At 43.0% G+C, this 19,121-nt stretch overlaps 1 protein-coding gene across 2 annotated transcripts in view; it reads right to left on the bottom strand.

Annotated features, from left to right (window-relative positions):
* Positions 1-681: 681 nt before the first annotated feature.
* The window catches only part of KCNJ16 (potassium inwardly rectifying channel subfamily J member 16), a 42,321-nt gene continuing 23,881 nt past the window's right edge, over positions 682-19,121 (bottom strand). For both annotated transcript variants that reach the window (XM_054572922.1, XM_054572921.1), the window contains exon 2: positions 682-2,144. In XM_054572922.1, the coding sequence (XP_054428897.1) occupies positions 791-2,053 (1,263 nt within the window). In that variant the 5' untranslated portion in view covers positions 2,054-2,144 and the 3' untranslated portion in view covers positions 682-790. The remainder of the gene's footprint in view (positions 2,145-19,121) is intronic.

Raw genomic sequence — 19,121 nt, 5'->3', positions numbered from 1 at the left:
CCCTGGTCAGAAAACGTACCAAGGTCAGGGTTGCCTTATTTCTGCCCTTCCTGGTTGGAGTCAACCAAGGTACCTGAGAGAAATACTGCTCTAAACAATAACCCCAATTTTGCTTCTTCTGCCTCATGGGTTAGAGGAAAAATAGCTCCTAGTTCTCACTGATCATTACCTGGGCAAGTGGCTCTGAGGAACCATCTGAATTGGTGGCTTGTCTATTTCTCACAGACACTAGCTCTTCTTGCTGATGCCACGACACAATGAGGGGCACACAAAGTGACTTGAATGTAAAAGTTGACATCACGGTTAAATATCTCAACATTGCAATCTACTAAATGCATGCCTTGCATATCTTGGTTAGATGATTTTTTTATTGGAAGCCACTCATTATACTATCAGTTTTGATACATTGAGATTATTATTGATGCTAATTGCCTATTCTATTTTTATTTATTCCTATATCCTACCTTTCTTCCCCCATTATTGAATATTATACCTCCGATTGAAGATGCAAGTGTATGGAATAATAAAAGGAGATGAAATTCATATGAATCAGTTAGACTCTTAGTAGCATCCTTAACACAAAATTTGCTAGCGCAAAAAAAAAAAAAATTTCATGATTGGATACTATGCAATTTTTAGATTACCTTTCATCACGTTTTACCTGCTCTTCTTATTCCCCATAAGCATCATACAGAACTATAATGTTCTTTTAAAGCCCTTTTTATAACTAATACTTGCCTGAAAGTAATTGCTAGATAGTAAAATGATTAAATGCAATTATAGTTTGTGACTACATTTGGGATTCTACAGAGATTCTGTTTAAAGTCAGGAGAGCTTTCTGGTAAGGTGCTTCCTTACACTCATCCATGGCAGAGGCGGTGGTCTCCTCTGCGCCTTCGCAGCTGTTGACAATGGCAACTGCACTAAACGACCTTCTTCTGACCCTGGTTTCTGACACGCCGCCGGATCCTCGGACTGTGGCCGCTTTTTCCATGTTGTGGAGCTGCTGGTCTTTCCAGTCCAGCTGCTTGGCACTGCAAAAGGGCGCGTATACCTCAACGCTGCCTTCAAATTGTAAGCAGTTCACTTTGTAGTACTTTCTCTTAACTTCCAAGACATCATTGAACCTGTGGCCCCAAAGAATTTCCCGGGGAACATAGGAACTCCTGGATTGGTGGGAAGTCCCCGTGGAGTCCCCGGTATAGATAAATGTCACCAAAATCTCAAAGTTATCTTTGGCCACTGCTTTCCGGTCAAGGGCATACAGGGGGCTCTCGTGGTCAATTTCATGAACAATAGTCACGGGTGTCACGAGGATAATCTGGTCATTGACCAGCTTCAGGTCTTTGAACGCCATGGTCATGCGCCCGTCGCTGTCTTCCGAGTAGCGGAGGAGCTGGGCTCGAACTGTACCCTCGACCACGTGGTTGGGTCGGAAGTCCCCGATGCGCCACATGAGGCAGAGCTTCCCGTCTCTCATGCCAATGAGCGCAAAGTAGCTGAAGCGAATCGTCTGGGCTCTCTTGCGGGCGGTTGCCATTTTGGCCAGCGCGGCCCCGATGATGAAGGTGTTGATGATGCAGCTGAGGATGGACTGCAGGATGACCGCGAGCACGGCCACCGAGCACTCCTCCGTGACACAGCGGTACCCGTAGCCGATGGTGGTTTGGGTCTCCAGGGAGAACAGAAAGGCCCCCGTGAAGGAATGCACGTTGTCGACGCAAGGCGTAATGTCCGGGTTATTTAACAGGTCTCCGTGATGAAAGGCTATTAGCCAGAAGATCGAGCCAAATATCAACCAGGAGAGAATGTAGGATAAAGAGAATATCACAAACATGTGGCGCCACTTGGTGTCCACGAGGGTGGTGAAAATGTCGACCACATAGCTCCCCCATTCTCCAAAAATGTGCTTGAAGTACACATTGCAGCTGCCGTCTTTGTGGAGAAGGCGCCTCCGGGCTCGCCTCTTCTCGGCGATGAGGTGCTCGGGCGGGTACCCTGGGTATTTGGGGTCCACGTTCACAATCGGGTAGCTGCTACCGTAATAGCTCATCTTTCCTTTGCCCCGCGGGCATCCAGGTGGCTTGTACTAGAAATGTGTCTAGGCGCGTTGCTTTTTGTTGGTTGGGGTTTCCAGCTAAAACCTGAAAAAAAGAAAATTAAACTCGCTTTAACTCTAGCTTTAATTTCCATCTTAAGAGCATTTTGCCGAATGCAAAGCAATTTTATGCCGTCGGAAATAGCTGACTTCATCGGAATGACAGAGGCTCGGTATTGATTACTCAGTTCAGTTTAGCATTCAACTCAGTCACTATAGGAACAAAATATGACTTAGGGAAAATAACATTTTTATAAATGCATAAGGCTTGAGTAAACACTGTGATTATCCCAAATGAAGCCTCACTACTGTTTCTGAACTGACTTTAAAAATTCTCTTATTTTTGTAGACTCCTCTGGCATGAGGGCATTTAGAAAACAAAATAGCCTATAATATAAAAAGGCAGAATATAATTCAGGTATTTATCTAGCAGTCTTATAACCTTTTTAATTGTTCTGATAAGATGGTTTTCCTTAGAAGAAGGAGGCAGTTAAGAGTTTCTATCTTCATGTGAAAACGTAACTTACATACTGGTTGCTATAATATAGTCCCTCACCTTCAGCACCTGTTGCTTCTTCTCTCTTCCACGGAGGCTGTTCTTCCTCATGTACTTCCCAGGACGGAGTAGAACTGATTGGAACACTCTTTCAGATTCAACTCCTTTACCCTAGCTCTACCTTTAGTCTTAAGAGGGGGAAAAAAAAATCTTTCTTAACCCCAGAGGAGTTAAAACCACTCCCAGTTAGGCTTTCAGTAAGGTATAAAATTGCTTGTGCCTTTGTCTCATAACATCCATCTTTTCTTTCTTTCTTTCTTTTTTTTTTTTTGGCACTGGAAGCTCTTCTCTGTCCCTCTGAATAGAAGCCCAAAAATTTGCCAAAGTTGCTAATCTTATTTCCCTCTTAAAGGGAGCATACTTCCAATGCACCCCTCCCTCCAGCTCTTCAGTATGTCCCTGGTGTTTCCACGGCCATCCCGAGGCACAGCCATCTTTGTCCCTCCAAATTCAGCCTTTAAAAAAAAAAAAAAAAATCTAAACAGAACATACAGTTCTTACTGCTTTTAACATTTCATGGGCTAGGCGCAAGTCCGAAAGCAAGTTTTAAAAAAATCAATATTAAATGATCTTTAGTTACTTCAGTGAAAAATTAAGAAGTCACTGCAGCCCAGTATTAATGGTTTAGTAATTATTTGAGTGTTTTCCACACAGTCTACCTGTGCTGGATGGTGGAAGGGAGTATAAGAATAGGTGACAGTTTAGAGGATCCTACAACCCTGCGGCATTGAATGATGCAGTCGGAACAATTACTATTCCTGACATTGAGCCCCCCCCCCCTCGCCCCGCCCCTTGAAACCAACCAAGGAAAGTGGTCGCTAAGTACTTATCCAGTCTGCCTTCTGGCTGCCAAAGAGAGGAAAGAGTTAATTTTCCTCCAGTCAAAAGGAGTCATTTTCCCTCCTCTCCAGGGATCAGGCCCGCAGTACAATAAACACTTTGTTTGGTGGGCCACTGTCAGAATGGACACTCGGCCAAAAAATCCCGCAGGGCACGTAGGAGTTTCTCCCTGTCCGTCTGCCTGCTGCGGCCGTGTTGCCCGCTCTCCTCCAGACCTGCTTTGGAGTAGCTACCCTCTCCTTTGTTAGCCCTTCATCTGTGTTTTGGGGTGACAATTGTGTCATTTCAGGATGTGACCCAGGGCTGAGAAAATGCCTACTGGAATGTTGAATGAAAGATATTTCCACAAATTCTGCTCACAACATATATCCCTCCCTGTATGTTCCAGGCTGACTTCTCAGTCTCCACTCTCTCACCTGGTCATTGGAGGCATGAGAATGGAGCCAATTATAATCAAAGACCCATATGATTTGAAATTCAAAAGCGTATTTGGAGATAGGATTGTTTTCTTATTGAACGCTTCCAACCCAGTTCCTTAAAGGGGCCTGCGCAGACCGTGGGAGTCCGAGAAGGAGAAAAGCACAGTTCATAAATCAAGGGCTACTGTGTGACTGCGATCTTTTCTGCTGCCAAAAGAAAAATGATTATTTGAAATGGCATTTGGTTGGCATTATTTTCGATTCCAGGGGTGCCAACAACTTTTATAAATAAGCCAGTTTTAAAACATCTTTCATTGGTATGTTAATTGGCAATTGAATCTTCACTTAAGACGAGCAACGGGTGAGCAAATTTGAGTATGTGGAAAATTTCTGAATCATGTAACAATTTCAAAGACACAAGTTTTGGCTGTGAGACTTCTGCCCCCAACCTATCACGTCCCCGGCTGTGGCTCAATGCTGGGGTTCATTTTAACTTACCAGAGAAAAGCTTTGAGATTTTGGTTAGGTGCGTACACTTTATTCATCTATTCTTAGCTTGTCCAACCATATAAAGGATGCATTTTCTAAAAGGCAGTAGTTTTTTAAGTTAAATGATAGATTATAAGCAAATAATTTTTTTCAGTCTTAACCATTTTTCAGGCTACTCAATGAGTGAAGAAGTTTACGGAGGCCCTTGGGCCAAAATGGCTAGACAAATATGTATCCATCTCTTGTTTTTTATATTATGTTAATTAGGGCACTTTTCCAATTGTTTACCGTTAAATGATTGAGGTAAAGCTTGTTGATTGACTGGGGAGTCTATAATATTTGTGTTTCCCAGGATTAAAACCTGGCTTTCAAAGTTCCTTAATGCTTCCATAATCACCTCATCACCATTGATTCCATCATGGAAAAGTATTTGCAACATTCTTACTGCTCTATTTATATTTTGTGTTTTGTGCTCCTTGCTCTCCAGAAACAGATGGTGTCCGTTGCACTGGTTGTAAAATTCTCTTTAAAAAAATGGAGGTTTGATCACTGTAATTTCAACATTGTGGAGCATAGAGTTCAAAAGTAAATGCTGAGTTGGGTAAGGACCCCCTTCTGCACCAGGTTCAAACTATTTCTCCAGGCAATTAATGGCAAAGGTGGAAAAAGGAGCACAATTTCTTGGCCGTGACATGGAGTTCTTTCCTCAGTGTGGCCAGAGTAAGAGACAGAGCGCAGTTAGGAGGCTGGGGGATCCTGGGGAGGCCACGGAAGCTCAGGATAATTTGCAGTCACTTAGGACAGCGCAGCTGCAAGATGACCCCATTCACTACCTCCCCCAGAGACACCTGAGACAGAGGAACTTAGAGGGGACTGCCAACCCCATCCAGACAGTGAATTTCCTCAGAAGTTCTTCCTTGTATATATATAAGTTCCTTAATGTACTTTGGTGCGATCAGCAATTTGTCCTCAGCGTCCTAGGTCTTTGTATGACTTCAAGGAGAAACCTTTACTGATTCAGTATATTTCAAAAGGGCTAAAACACGACAGGGAGGATTTTCATCAAAACAAATAAGCAACATCCTGTGTATCTGTCTCCATTCTCAATGCGCAAAAGTGTCTCTATTGGGCTCACCAGGTATGAGACTCCCTAAGTCTCTGCCATTTTGCTGCAGCTTCCCAAATTCAGCTATTTACCAAGCAGACTACCTGCAGACAATTCTTCAAGCTTTAGCTTTTCATTGACATATTGGGGGCACATGCAATGGTTAAGACTTTATAATCCTCTGTCACTTTGATAATAACCACAAATAATCATCTAAAGAATCTTTGGTAAATTCATTTTATGAATGCCAATGGCCTTTCAGATGAACCAGTATCTTTTTTATAATGCAAATGACTTATGTGACTCACCAGTAATCAAGTTACTTGCCTGGCAACTATTAGGTCAGATAAATTGTATTGGGAACTTGAGAGCTGATGGCGTAGAGAGTAGAAAAGATGGCCTAAATTCCAAGTGTAGGTCACTGTCCTTGAGGATAGGCTTGGGTGGAGCTTTGTCATGTGTGGGGAGGGGGACCCAAAAGTCAGAGAGAAGGCGTGGCCAGGTGGCACAGAGGGGTGGGCTCTGGTTGCCGAGGAGGAAGGAAAGAGGGGTGTTAAAGAGATGGAACAGAACCCATGCAAGTTAGGTTATTCTGCTCAAAACTTGTCCTGCCACGTGTTGCCCTGGAATCACGCCTGAGCCTTATGTTGCCTGGAATCCTCCTGAGACATTCAGACAGGCTTAGGTGGAGCCCGTCACTCAGCCCCGAACACCTGCTTCACCCCGTACCTACTGTCCAGACGTCTCCAAGTACTCGCCGTCTCCCAAACTGCAAACGGTTTCTCCTTTGTTGACAAAGCCATGGAGTCCTCACGTGTCCTTCTCAGCTACCGCCATCCCCAGAGCAGGCCTTGGATTTTACCGATGACCATGGATTTTCCCTTTTCCTGGTATAACCTTATCATTTCTCCTTTTCAGTCAATGTCAGAAAGTTTCATGCCACTTTATGATAGGAAAGGAGGGATGTATTTATTATATGTTATGAGCAAACAACTAGCCTGGATGCTGGGGCTGGGAAGGAGAGGCGGAGGCTCCAAGTTGCTGGAGATCCTTTCAGGAGCCAGCTTTTCCTGAAGCGATAGCTCCACCCCAGCCATGAACCCTGCCTCGCCCAAAGTGACGCTGTTTTATAAAGGAGAGGTCATATGGAGGCTGGGATGATGTTTCTTCATTTTCTGGATGTCAAGATAGTACCAAAGTAACATGAATGATCATACTAAATTAGTACAGTTCAGAAATCAAACTCCCTTAATAAGAAATAGTCTGAAATAAATGGTTTTTGTTTTGGCTTTGGTTTTGTACAGAACCCATGAGTTGGGAAGCAGACTCCAGGCCCGGGTCGGGCCTCACCGTCCTGAGCAGCTATGGCCGGTCCCTTGTCGCTGCACCTCAGTGTCTTCCTCCATGAAATGGGGATGATACCTATGTCTCTGACTTACTGGGAGGCTGAACAAGGTGATTAATGGGAAGCCATCTTTCACTGTACTGAGCTCATAGTCGTTATTCAATAAATATTCCTCAAATGTGAATCCTTGAGAACTCAGTTTCCCCATCTATAAAATATCACAATGTCTGTTTTAACCCTCTTGAAGAGTGTTCCACTTGTGTGACAGCAAGGCAGAAACTAGGTGGTTCCCAATAGATATTTTTATTTAAGTTCAGGGATGGCATCACTGTTTCCTGCCACTAAGCCACTTGGGTTACTTCTCTGTCCTTCCACTCCTTCCCCTAACCCCAGGGACTGGGACCTTTTCCTTTCCTTTTCACAACAGTTAACAAATAAGAGATCCCCTATTCCTTGTTCTCAACATGCAGGCAGGTACACATGCACACACAGACACTCATACACACTTTCAATTTAGTTTAAGAATTTCATTGCAAAAATAATAATAATCATTTTCTTGCTATTTACTTTAAGCAGCCAACCTAAAGGGAGCAAGGCTGACATTTGGCAGATTTGACAAGTTAAAGAAATTCACAAGGTAATTACTTGGATGGAAAAACGGATCTATGGAAAGTAACCTCACAGGGTGATCTGATCATAAATTCCTAACTGGGCAGGTCATAGTGAATAGTCAGGCTCTGGGCCCAAAATGTTTTAGTGAAAGGTCTATCTTTGCCTTAAGCCATCCCTGTCGCTTGTTTTGTGCATCTGGGTTAACACACCTTTGCAACGCCAGAAGTAACAGCCCTGGGAGGGAGTGTTAACCCTCAAGAGAGCACAGGATCTTGGTAACTGTTAACCATCCTGTAATCTAATGCGTGCCTTGCTTTCTCCCACATCCATGTAAATTCCCTCCTTAATTTCAAGTGAAGAAAAGAAGCTGCAGAACTGTTACCCTCTGGAGCACTTGAGATCTGGCTCCCCAGCACATATCGTCAGTTTGGCTCAAATAAACTCATAAAAATGTTTGAACATTTCTTACGTCGACATCATGATGCTTATTCTTTGTCTTAAATGGTATGTACATGCTGTACTAAGATGGCTCTGAAGGTTTCTCTCTTCTTATCTTGAAAGTCAGCCTGCCCATCCCTGTTGCAGAAGCATGCCAGCCCCAGCTGCAGAGAATTTACCTGGCGCTCAACTTAGGCTGGTGTAGAAGCTAAATACCATGAGATTTCTGGTCTCTTTAGGAGACTAGCGCTCAATTTCCCCTTGTTGTGTAAGGAAAGGACCTTCCCCCAAAGGCCTCTAAAAGTGTCCAATGGAAAATTTATAACTGATTGTTTACTTGTTTGGTTTTTGTTCATTTTAAAAACTGGATCTCCTATTGTGTGCCAGACCCACCCATTTTTAGGAATTAGTGAACAGAATCCCACCTGTATGGAATTTGCATTTGAGTATTGGGCACCAGTAAACATGAAAACAATAAAGTGAGATCACCGCTGATCGTAGGGAGTGCCACATAGGAGAAAGCACGTGAAGCAGTCGTGACATGGAGAATGGCCAGAGCAGGGACTAGGGTGCCGCTTAACCAGGGCAGCCCGGGAAAGCTCGGTCCAGGATCCGACAGTCAAGCCCAGCCTTCGCTTTTCCTGGCTCCGGCCTTGGGTGAACGCTTTCAGCTCTGGCCTGGTTCTCCGTCCTGTTTGTCTGTGGGAGGCACAGTCGCTAGCTGGTTTAAGGCACTTACTATTTATAGGTGTGATTTGGCTGCTGCGTCCTTTGTTCTAAGCTAATTTTAAGGCTTGGTTCTCACAAGAGTCTAGCATTACAGGAACTCATCTGCATTTTATCACTGAATTCAGCCACCTCTGATTAGGTGAAAACCTGGTTTTCCCTGGTTTATAGAATAGCCTTCCAACTCCTTTCTTGCCACTTTCATCCAGTGATTATTCTAACCTGAAATGTAAATAACCCTCCTGCTATCCTGAGGAGCGCCTGGCCCTATAATCCAATAGTTAAAGGGCAGGGGCATGGAAATCAAAGCCTTGGATCTTAGCTGTGCAGTATCAGCATCTTAGCAATATCTTTAAGCTTCTCTGTATTTATTTAAAAGATAGGGACAAGAGTTGACATCTCAAAAGGTTTTTGTAAGGAATAAAAGAATAATATAAAAGAATTCAGAGGCTAGCACCCCAAGAGCTCTCTGTATGTGTAGTCTTCCTTCAATTCTTAATTTGAATAAATATTTCTGTTCTGTGTCTATCTAGACTGAGAGAGATGGATGTCTGAGCTACAACCTGTAAGGCTGATAGGACTTAATTAAATAAGAAAAAGAGTTTCCCAGGCAGAGGAACAGCATTTGCAAAGGCTCTGCAACTCACAGATGCACAGGGCATACTTTCCAAAGACCTGAAATTGAGGCAGAGGGTGGGCGTCAGGAGGAGCAAATCTGGAAAGGGAGGCAGAGGCAGGACATAACCGACTTACAGGTAGAGTTATAGACTTGGGTCTCTCTCCCCAAAACAGTGAAAGCAATGGAAGTATCCTAACCAAGGGCATGGCAGGATAAAGTTTGCATTTTTAAAAGATCATTCTGACTGTCCAGTAGAAAGCTGGTTGGAGAAATCGAAAGCAGACTTGATGGAGGTAAGCCAGGAAGGTATTTCAATGGCCAGGTAAGAGCTGATAGTGGCTGGGATGAGGAGGAAGCCAGTGGAGGTGGTAAAAGCTGCCAGTCACTATAGTGTTTCTTCACCCTGCATCTGGAGCAGGGTCACGTGAGCGTGGAGTGGCCAATCAGAGACAAGACTTTGCCTCTTGTGGAAGTGGCACAGGGTTCTGGATCCTATTATTCCAGGCATCTATAAGGACTCAAGAGGCCAGCAGTGTGGCAGTGCAGCTAAGTCTCCCTGGAGAAGGGTACAAGTCACAGTTCCTAGTGAGACAGTCCTGAGATAAAATTTTGCCTTGCCTCTTATTTATGCTCAAATCGGGTTCTTTCTCTACATACTTCCTTTGAGGCTATAAGCTACCTGATATGTTTTCAATAATATTTTCTTCTGCTTGTGTTAACCAGGGCTAGTTTTTGTTGCTTGAAACAGAGGAAATTAAGTTAAACTTCAGTTTAATAGGGACGAGCATGGTCGAGTTGCTCTCCTTTACTCCTATCACGTAAACTAGGGGCAAGTCCCGTTGGCTTGATTTCAGAGGTGATCTCCACTCTAATCATGTATCATTGTAGTTAAAACCACCACGTCTTCAGTGGACCAGGTCTTCAAAGGACCACAACAGCTCCCTATGAGATCTCTTTCTGTCCCTGCTGCACTTGAATTTATTGTTTTAAAAAATAAAGTCAACATATGTCTCTCCCCTGCTTAAAAGTATTCAGTATCTTTCCACTGCAATTAGTGTGAATGGCAAAGTCTGTATTTTATACAGATCATAGATACCTGACCTCTGCCCGCCTCTGGGAACTGCCTCCTTCTGTTCTCACTGCTCACTCTCTAGCATCGCTGTATCTGTCTTTCTCATGAACACAGCAGTCGGAAAACCATAGCCAAATCTGGTCCACTGTTTTTGTAAATAAAGTTTTATTGGAACACATGCAGACCACTGTTTACATATTGCCTATGGCTGCTTACCGTCAGGCTACACTGCGGACTTGAGTAGTTGCAACAGGGGCTGTGTGGTCCACAAACCTGAACATATTTACTCTCTGAATCTTGACAGAGAAAGTTTGCTAAATTCCACTCTAACAAAGAGGAGGTTCTTGTCCCAGGCCCTTTGCATTTTTTGCCTGCAAAGTTTCTTACTATCACTGAAGCTTTATCTTTAATGGCAGCTTTTTAAAGAGGGCTTTACTGATGAGGATGTAAACTAAAACCTTTTACACCATAGTTCTGTGTCTCATTAACATGTTTTATTCATTTTTAAAAATACTTGATTTATTTATGTTTTAGAGAGAACGGAGGGGAGAGAGAAAGAGGGGGAGAGAAACATTGATCGGTTGCCTCTCACACGTGCCCTGACTGGGGACCTGGCCAGCAACCCAGGCATGTGCCCTGACCGGGAATCGAACTGGTGACCTTTCACCTCCCGGAACAACGCCCAACCCGCTGAGCCACACTGGTCAGAGCAACACACTCTACTCATTTTAAAACACTTACTACTACCAACTGAATTACTTGTTTTTTGGCCGGATTGCCCATAGGCCAGATTGTAAGTTCCACAACAAAACACCCCCTTGTCTCATTTACCACTGTACCCCTCCCCTCCCCCTGGCAGCTATAGAAACATGTGGCAGGTAGGCACTCATTAATTATACTTTGAATGAGTTAATAAGTCATCACACAATACAAATTGAGAAGTACACTATTTTCAGGGGACCTTGGTCCTACTAAGAGCACCGGCATTGCTAGAACTGTAGAAACATCTGTGCTGATAGTTCTTCAGACATCAGCCCCCAATTCCCTCTAGTCACCTTGCCTTTCCCCTGTCCAAACAGCCAGTTCATACATAGTTTTTATTTATTTAATTTTTTAAAAGAAAACTGCATGTAACTATGCTGCAGAACTCTCTGGAAATTTGAAAGAAATGCTTAGCATTAAGAAGTGTTTAATAAAATTTGTTAAAGCAGCAATTAAATTATTAGGAATGCTGTTCTCATACTACAGCAGGTTATCATACTGTTCTTTTAAAGATTCAGTCAAATATAATACGCAGTGATTTAATTTAAACTACTTCTGTTGGTGAGTTGGTTCTATGCGACAACAGTCCATGAATTGGGTGCAGCCTCTGGTCCATCAATTCCTGCTGGTGCAACTTACCCTGAAGTAATGGCCATGGTTGAGCGCAGAGCCATGGCTAATTTGTAGCCCTATTTGTAGTAGCAAATATTGGCCATGGCCTAGCCATCAATACATGTGGGATTGTTTTACATCGTTACTCAATACTTTTAATGTAGCCCTTAAAAGAGAAAGAGAAAAAAAAAAAAAAAAGGACAGGAAAAAATGAAAACTTTGATGGAAAAAATAAAACAGAACTATAAAACAGCATGTACGGTATACGTTTTTAAGTTTTAATGTATTTAAGCATGGATACAATAACATACAACGTGTCAATTGTGGCCTTCTCTGAGTAGCATGATAATTTTTCTCCTTTTCTTCTGTTTGCCTATCTATATTTTCAGATATTTTACAATGAATATGCATTACTTTTGCAAAAGAGAATAAAACAGGTATTTTCAGCTGGGACTGTTGAAGTGGACTGATTCTCAGGCTGCATAAAGGAAAAGCAAACCAATAGCAATCGAAAAGCATTTATTAGAGCGTTTAAAAGGCAACTATAAATAGCCCAGAGAGGCAGACAGTCTTACAGACGTTTCAAGTCAGACATGGATGCTGTAATTTTTGCTGGAACAATTCACAGAAACAAATATAGTGACATTTAATTCATCTAAGTAAAACCAGATCTCATTTAAAACAAGGAAGGGGGGTTAGAGGGAGCAGGGTCAGATTTGGCCACTGGAGACCAGTTGGAGAAATCATGAAAGCAGCTGGGAACAGAGCGGGGTCCACAAAGCAGGGTTAAAATTAAACAGGCATCACATGCTGCTTCCCCCCCGCAGCACCCCCTCCCCATTCCAAAACACATTAAACTGTTAATACCGTCCTTTCTTGGCTTGGAATACCAAAGTCTGTTTTAAGAATCTTTCTTTTATCTTAATATTTTTCAATAACTTCGGAAAGAAAATGTTAAAAATTGTGTTATTTTGCAACTTTAGTACTGTGAGGTCTATGTTAATAGACTTTAAATTTTTTTTAAAAAATATATGTTTATTGATTTTAGAGAAAGAGGAAGAGAGAGAGAGAGACATCAACATGAGAGAGAAACATCGATCGGTTGCCTTCCATACACACCCCAGCCAGGGACTGGACCAACAACCCCAGCATGTACCCTGATGGGGAAAGGAACCCTCCACCCTCTGGTGTACCGAATGGTGCTCCAACCAACTGAGCCACACCAGCCAGGTGGTTAATAGACTTTTAAGACCCAAGGAAATGGTTCTTTGAAATGGATAAATTTGAGCATGGCAATTAGATATTCATGATGTAGATTTACCTAAATAGCTGGCCCTAACCAGTTCTTAATAATTCATATTTGTGAATTACAAAACCTTATTTGGATACCCCTATCAGTAGTACAGTATGTCAGTGTTTTTCAAAGCACAGTCTACTGACAACCTGCTTCCCAAATCTTGTGGTGGGGGGTACGTTACATCTGCAGGTCAATACTTGCAGCCCAAGTATTCTGACTGCTTCTCCCACCCCAGTCAATTCCTATACATCCTCAAGATGGAGATCTTTTGCTTTAAAATTTCCAGAATTGAGACACTGGTTCAGACAGACATGAGACTGAATTGAGATGCTTGTTTGATCACTAGTAAGACTAACTGTATGTCTGCATAAATTACTCAATCTCTTTGAGCCTCCAATTGCCAGTCTGAGAAATGCAGATCTTAAGATTGCACGGGAGGGTTAAAGGAAGCTGTGTTTCCAAACCTTTCATAGTAACTTGTGTTTCATATGTATGCAATTGCAATGCTCATCGCTATGACTACACTTCATTCAAATGTAGATCCAAGTTGTGGGGGTGGGGAGAGAAAGAATATCTACCAGTTTTCTTCACCATGAATTATTCATTGTTAATTTCCCAGACTTGTCTGTAAATTCCCTTCTAGCCCTAATTGTCATGACATCACCTTGAGGGAGACATGGCAGACCTGCCCAGGAAAACCACAGATATCATGAAGAACAGAAGTCATTTTGTACTAGCTGCCCACTTTGCTTTCTAGATGCCAAGTTACTTACAACTGACCTTTAGTAGCTCCCATATAGTCTGATATGGGAGCGGCTTTAAATCCATTTGGAACTGTCCATTCCAAAACAACTGTAATTTATGGAAAGCATTTGTGTCATGGCTTTCGACCTTCTCCAAGTTTGGTATTTATGGTATTCCAACAGCAAACTAAGTCCTGTATTGTTATTTTCCCATTTTGTGAGAACTACCTGCAAATTGTCCTCTTTGACAATGTGCAGAGAGTCTACTTATTAGTCTATTCATTCTGCTGGGAACAACTGAACTCACAAATGTGATTTGCTAGTAGACCAGGAACCCCCTGGATAGTGTCTACAACTTCTTTGACCTTTAAATGATTGAGTTTCTGTGTTAAACTGTCAAAATGAAAACTCAGGACAGCTTCATTGCGGAGGAAAATAAAGCAACTGTTATTGGCTGTTATCTTAATTCTCCTTTTCCCTTGTGGATACAGAGAAATTGAGAAGGCCTTAAAATACAGGACAAAAGATCTCCCTAGGAAGATCCAGACAGATAGCCTACTGAGACAATACCTTAGGCAGTGTGCTGCTGCTTTTCACACGAGATCAGCTTTCTGTTAACCTGTGCCTGTCCAAGGGCACTAAAGCATTGCCATCGACTGCAGGCAATAGTTGATGGAAGTTAGTGCATTTAATACTCTGGAATTTCAATACACTACTTTCTATACTTTCTCCACCATGTGCACTTGTGTCTCACCACAGGAAGAATGGGTCATCCTACCTGAGTTGGAGGGTTTGATTGCATCATCTATGAATGCCTATACAAACAGAGGTGACCCAAGTTAGTGACATTTCTCTTACAAAGAGAAGGGATGCTGTTTCTGGCATTTCTTGGGCCGGTCTCGTCATTGGGATGGACCCTGGGGAGTTCAGTGTGGGGCAGATGGCACTTTGCACTTAAACTTGGTGGTGGTAAGGTGTTTCAGCCTTCACTGTAAGACACTCTAACACTTAGCTAAATATACCAATGCCTGTCAAAAGCATGGAGACAGCCTTAGTGCATTCTTCAATTCAGCCAACATTACACGTCCCTGAGGCATGCTGAGAACCGTCACTGAGGGTTGTGAGGACTACTGCGGCTGTTGGGCAGCTCAGTCTTGCCAAGGATACTACAGACATTCTATCAAGATCGCCTGCCAAGAGCACACACAGGCTCTATGGCAGAATAAAGTCAAAGTGGCATGATGTTGTAGATCCCAAAGGAAGGCCGTTACATTTGATATCGCCCCCAGCATTTATGGTGCTGTGGGTTTCAGAACAAATCACCCCATGGCTTGCCTCTGTGGTATGCAGTTTGTTTTGAGCTACAGGCAACTTTAGCCACAGGCTCAAGATAAACTTCTGTCCCTCCCTTAACTGCATAGAAGAACTTGAATTAGGGGCCTTGCCTGGAATAAGAGATGATCAGAGATAACCTTTTGACCTACTGGTAGGGTGGGACACACTTATCATCATGTGATGGCCCTTTGAAGCCCCCAAGGGACCTGACCACATTCCTGGCTCAGGATGTCTTACGCACCCACGCTCTCTTCCTGTCTCTGCACCTCTCAGGCATATGAGGTCTCTGACTCTCATGTATGCAGGGTTCCTATACATATGTATGTATTAAGTTTGGTTGTTTTCTTTTGCTAATCTGTCTCATGTCTATTTGATTATTAGACCTTGAAGGTAGTTTGTTCCTCCCCCACAGTGCAAAGGTGCTCCTCCAGCATTCTGCTTTTGCGGCTAATTTTTGAGTTTCTAGGCTAATGATGGAAGATGGTGCCATAGACAAGCCACAGAAGGGAAGCAGTCAGAAATCGATTTGCATTTGGCTTGGAATAAATCATTTGCTTTGGAAAGAATGCCCCATTTCCGTGCATTGCAGGCTATTGAAATGATTTTCTGTTCCCTGAATTCAAGCTGTCAGACAGGCAGGATGTAATCAAGGGGAACATTCTGGGTAGTTGAGCAAAAGGCAGTTTAGGGGGTTTTATTTTTAATCCCATGGGCTAATTCATCCAGCAGATAATCTGCGTATGGAAATTTGAGTGGTGCTTGGCTTGAATAAGTAGATTTCCCATATTCAAATCAAAATTCGTTCCTGGCCAAGAACATAGCAATATGGAGAGAGATTTCTAATATATTTTTAAAATTAAACATTTTTTAGCTACTGATTTTATTAAAAGTAATTCCTAACCATTATAAATACAGACAGCCTGGCCTTCTTTTATTTGAGACTGATTGGAGAAGGGGATGGAGAGAAATGTTTTCTCTCATAATAAAATTATCTTTTGTTTCAACTTAATCAAAATGCCACTTTGCCCCCATGTAGGGAAGATAACATTTATGAAAAATTCATTCAACAGATGAGCCTTGGCAATAGTGCAGAAATTTAAAATCTTAACGGAAAGAATATGCTGTGAACTAAAATAGCTTTTTCCATTCATCGAGTTTCAGACCAGAGAAAGAAATATTGGCTTTTTAACTGAGAAATGTAAATATTATTGGCATTTGAAATCCCACATCTCATGTAACTTCCTTGCAGAAAGATAAATGGGGTGCCTTCATTGAAAAAAAAATTACAAACGAATCCTCAGATCAGATTGTCAACAGTTGGTAAGTATCCAATGCAAGCTTCTATATCCACACATAAGAGAGGAGACATAATAGTCATTCATATTTGGCTAAATGGCACCCAAATCTTGTGAAAATCAAAATGTAAGATGCCACGCCTCACTCTCCAGCACCACTGACCCAGTTTCCACTTAGTTCTTGGTCCCGGGTTTGGCTAGGCATGAAAACACAGTATAGGTTCGTCTGTGCATCCACCAGAGCTGGTCTTCACTTTCCCCAGCAGGGCCATTCATGACCCCCAGCCTTGTCATTGAACTCAAAGAACACTCTTTGTATGGAAGCACACATTAGGATTTGTGATCTTGCCCATCTGCGGGCATATTTCTGCAGCCCCTTTACCCAAGGAGATTTTACTGTCAGTGCAACAGAACACACTATCAAAATCTCAATTATCTCAAGAGTGATGGCCAGGAAGTCAAAAAGTATCACCAGCAGTTCAGTGTGGTGCAGCCTTGAGGTCCAGCTTACAGGCAATTTGTGACACTGATCAAGGTTTCTCTATGTGCCCCCAGCTTCCACTTTCAGTGACATCTGCCCCTGTCCAGCTGGACCTCTTCTTTCACATCCTCAGTGCTGTGTCACTCACCCCTAATCCTAACAACAATCCTGAAAAGCAGGTTTTAGTATCTTTTATGTCTTGCACATTCACAAACTAAGTCTTAGGGAAATGAAGTCTTCACTGTACGTCATCGAGTTGGAAAGTGAAAGAACTGGGATTGTGTCCCATGTCTCTGTGACTAGGTTATAAATGGTGCATAAAGGTTAATGTCATGTTCTTGGATATGCATATTTTTTGTAGATAAGGCTCCAACCAGATTCTAGAATTAAGATTATAGGCTATTCCTGGAACTCCAAACACCAGGATTGCAGGGCAATATTTTGGCATCTGTGGACATTGGCAAGCTTTGTCAAGATAGGTCTACGCAGTCTACTGATAAGATCAGCTCTTGAAGTGCAAACCAATGCACACAAGCACAGCTGACTGTCCACCAGCCAAAGGCCACCTGATCGAACCATTAAGAATCTAAAAAAATGTCAGCAAGGAAAGAGGATAAAGGAAGCTTTCAAAAAGAGCTAATTGGGTGATACTCTTTCATGGAGAGGAATGTTTCCTATTGCAAGATTATGCAGCCAATGGGTGGCCTTGGAGGGAAGGCTTGTTGCCTTTGGACACCTTCTGGAATTGAGCCAAAGTGTCTGAACACAAAGGGAAAAACAATGGAGTGTGGATGATGTCACAGAGCATCCTGAGGAAATCAGCAAGGATAAAGCTTCCTACTGTTTGGATCCAAAGTACACACTTATTTTGGCATTAATTCATTCTGCAGCCAGAAACCTGACTCTTATGGAGGATTAGTCTTAATCATAAAGGCTCAGTGCTGAAGAGAAGGGTGGGGTGTATGTGTGTGTAATCTGGTTGCTGATATGGGAGTTAGAGAATCAACATTCTTCCCTCTCCCCCATACATGCGGTAGGTTGTTTAGGAAACCATTGTAACTAGGCAAAGGCCATTTTCACTGAGGTAGACAGAAAACTGGCTTGCTCTCCTCAAGGATGCTTGCCAGTTGTGATCAGAAACCTGCCTCCTCATACAATAATAATGGTGATCCAGGCCCCTCCTCCATCTGGAGAGAGACTGCCCAGCATTATTCTACGAGGGCCAGCCAATTTTCAGGCATAGCAAAGGACTCAGCCTGGAAGATGCTTCTCCTGCACAGAGCCTTACTTCCTCTCTCTGGCCTGTGTATCCAGGGAGGCAATGCTCTTCTGCCTTAATCATCCCAGGGCCAGGTACCAAGCAACTAAGAACCACCCCTAGAGCCCAGAGTCTGCCAAAGTTATTCACACTAGCCAAGCTTAAACTATTGGCCCCTCCCTGTCTTCCCTTTTCCAAGCAAACCCCAAGAGAGGCTATAATCCAGACCTTCCCCTCCCTGTTGCCTCCTGACCACCCGGGTGCCTCTCCCATGTGGTCTTCTGTGGCATGCTGTGTCTCCTGTCTCGAAGACCTGGGAGTGTAATAAACTTTGTTTTTTCCTGAGCCTTGACACTGTCTCCTCTTGTGGCCACACCTGACTGGCTCTCTCATAAAAGAATACAAAACAACCTAAGCCTGAGATTTGGAAAAAAAAACAAAAACCCACATTTCCATCTTCATTTTAAAAGAAACTGCACATGGGTAAAAAATGTACTATCCTGAGAGAATAGAATTTGTTTAAGTGGTAACACTGCAGACAGAGAGCAGCTGGTATTGTGAGTATTTCAGTGTTTGGAGATCAGAGATCAGTGTAAAGGCTGGTCTAGTGGCGGGCTGTAGAATACACCACTCATAGCTTTTCACTCTGTAGCCTGTAGGCCCGGGGACCTCCGGGAGTCACCCCAATGGCCTGAAGCACTAATGTGGCAAGAAAACATCAATGCCTTTCTAGGTATCAAATCTGCTATATGTGGCTTAACAGGCAACATAATGGCCAGACTCCTAAGGGCAAAGTCCAAGAACTTAGAATTGACCTGGAACGGGGCATCTGCTGTGTGTGGAGGCGGGTACAGGTTTGACTGTGGAGAGCAGAAGTCCAGTTAAGCTACTGGAGGAGAGTGTGTGAGAAACGAGTAATGGGGCCTTAGTTAATCAGCTTACCAGCCACCCAGTGAGAGGCCACAGAACAAGAAGGAAGGGAAACACAGAGCTGGGAGCCTGACCGAGGGGAGAGTATT

This window comes from Pteronotus mesoamericanus, unplaced genomic scaffold, assembly GCF_021234165.1.
Source record: "Pteronotus mesoamericanus isolate MK-2021 breed Mesoamerican mustached bat unplaced genomic scaffold, CSHL_Meso_final contig_246, whole genome shotgun sequence".
Taxonomy (NCBI): domain Eukaryota; kingdom Metazoa; phylum Chordata; class Mammalia; order Chiroptera; family Mormoopidae; genus Pteronotus; species Pteronotus mesoamericanus.
This window is presented reverse-complemented; position numbering and strand designations above follow the sequence as displayed.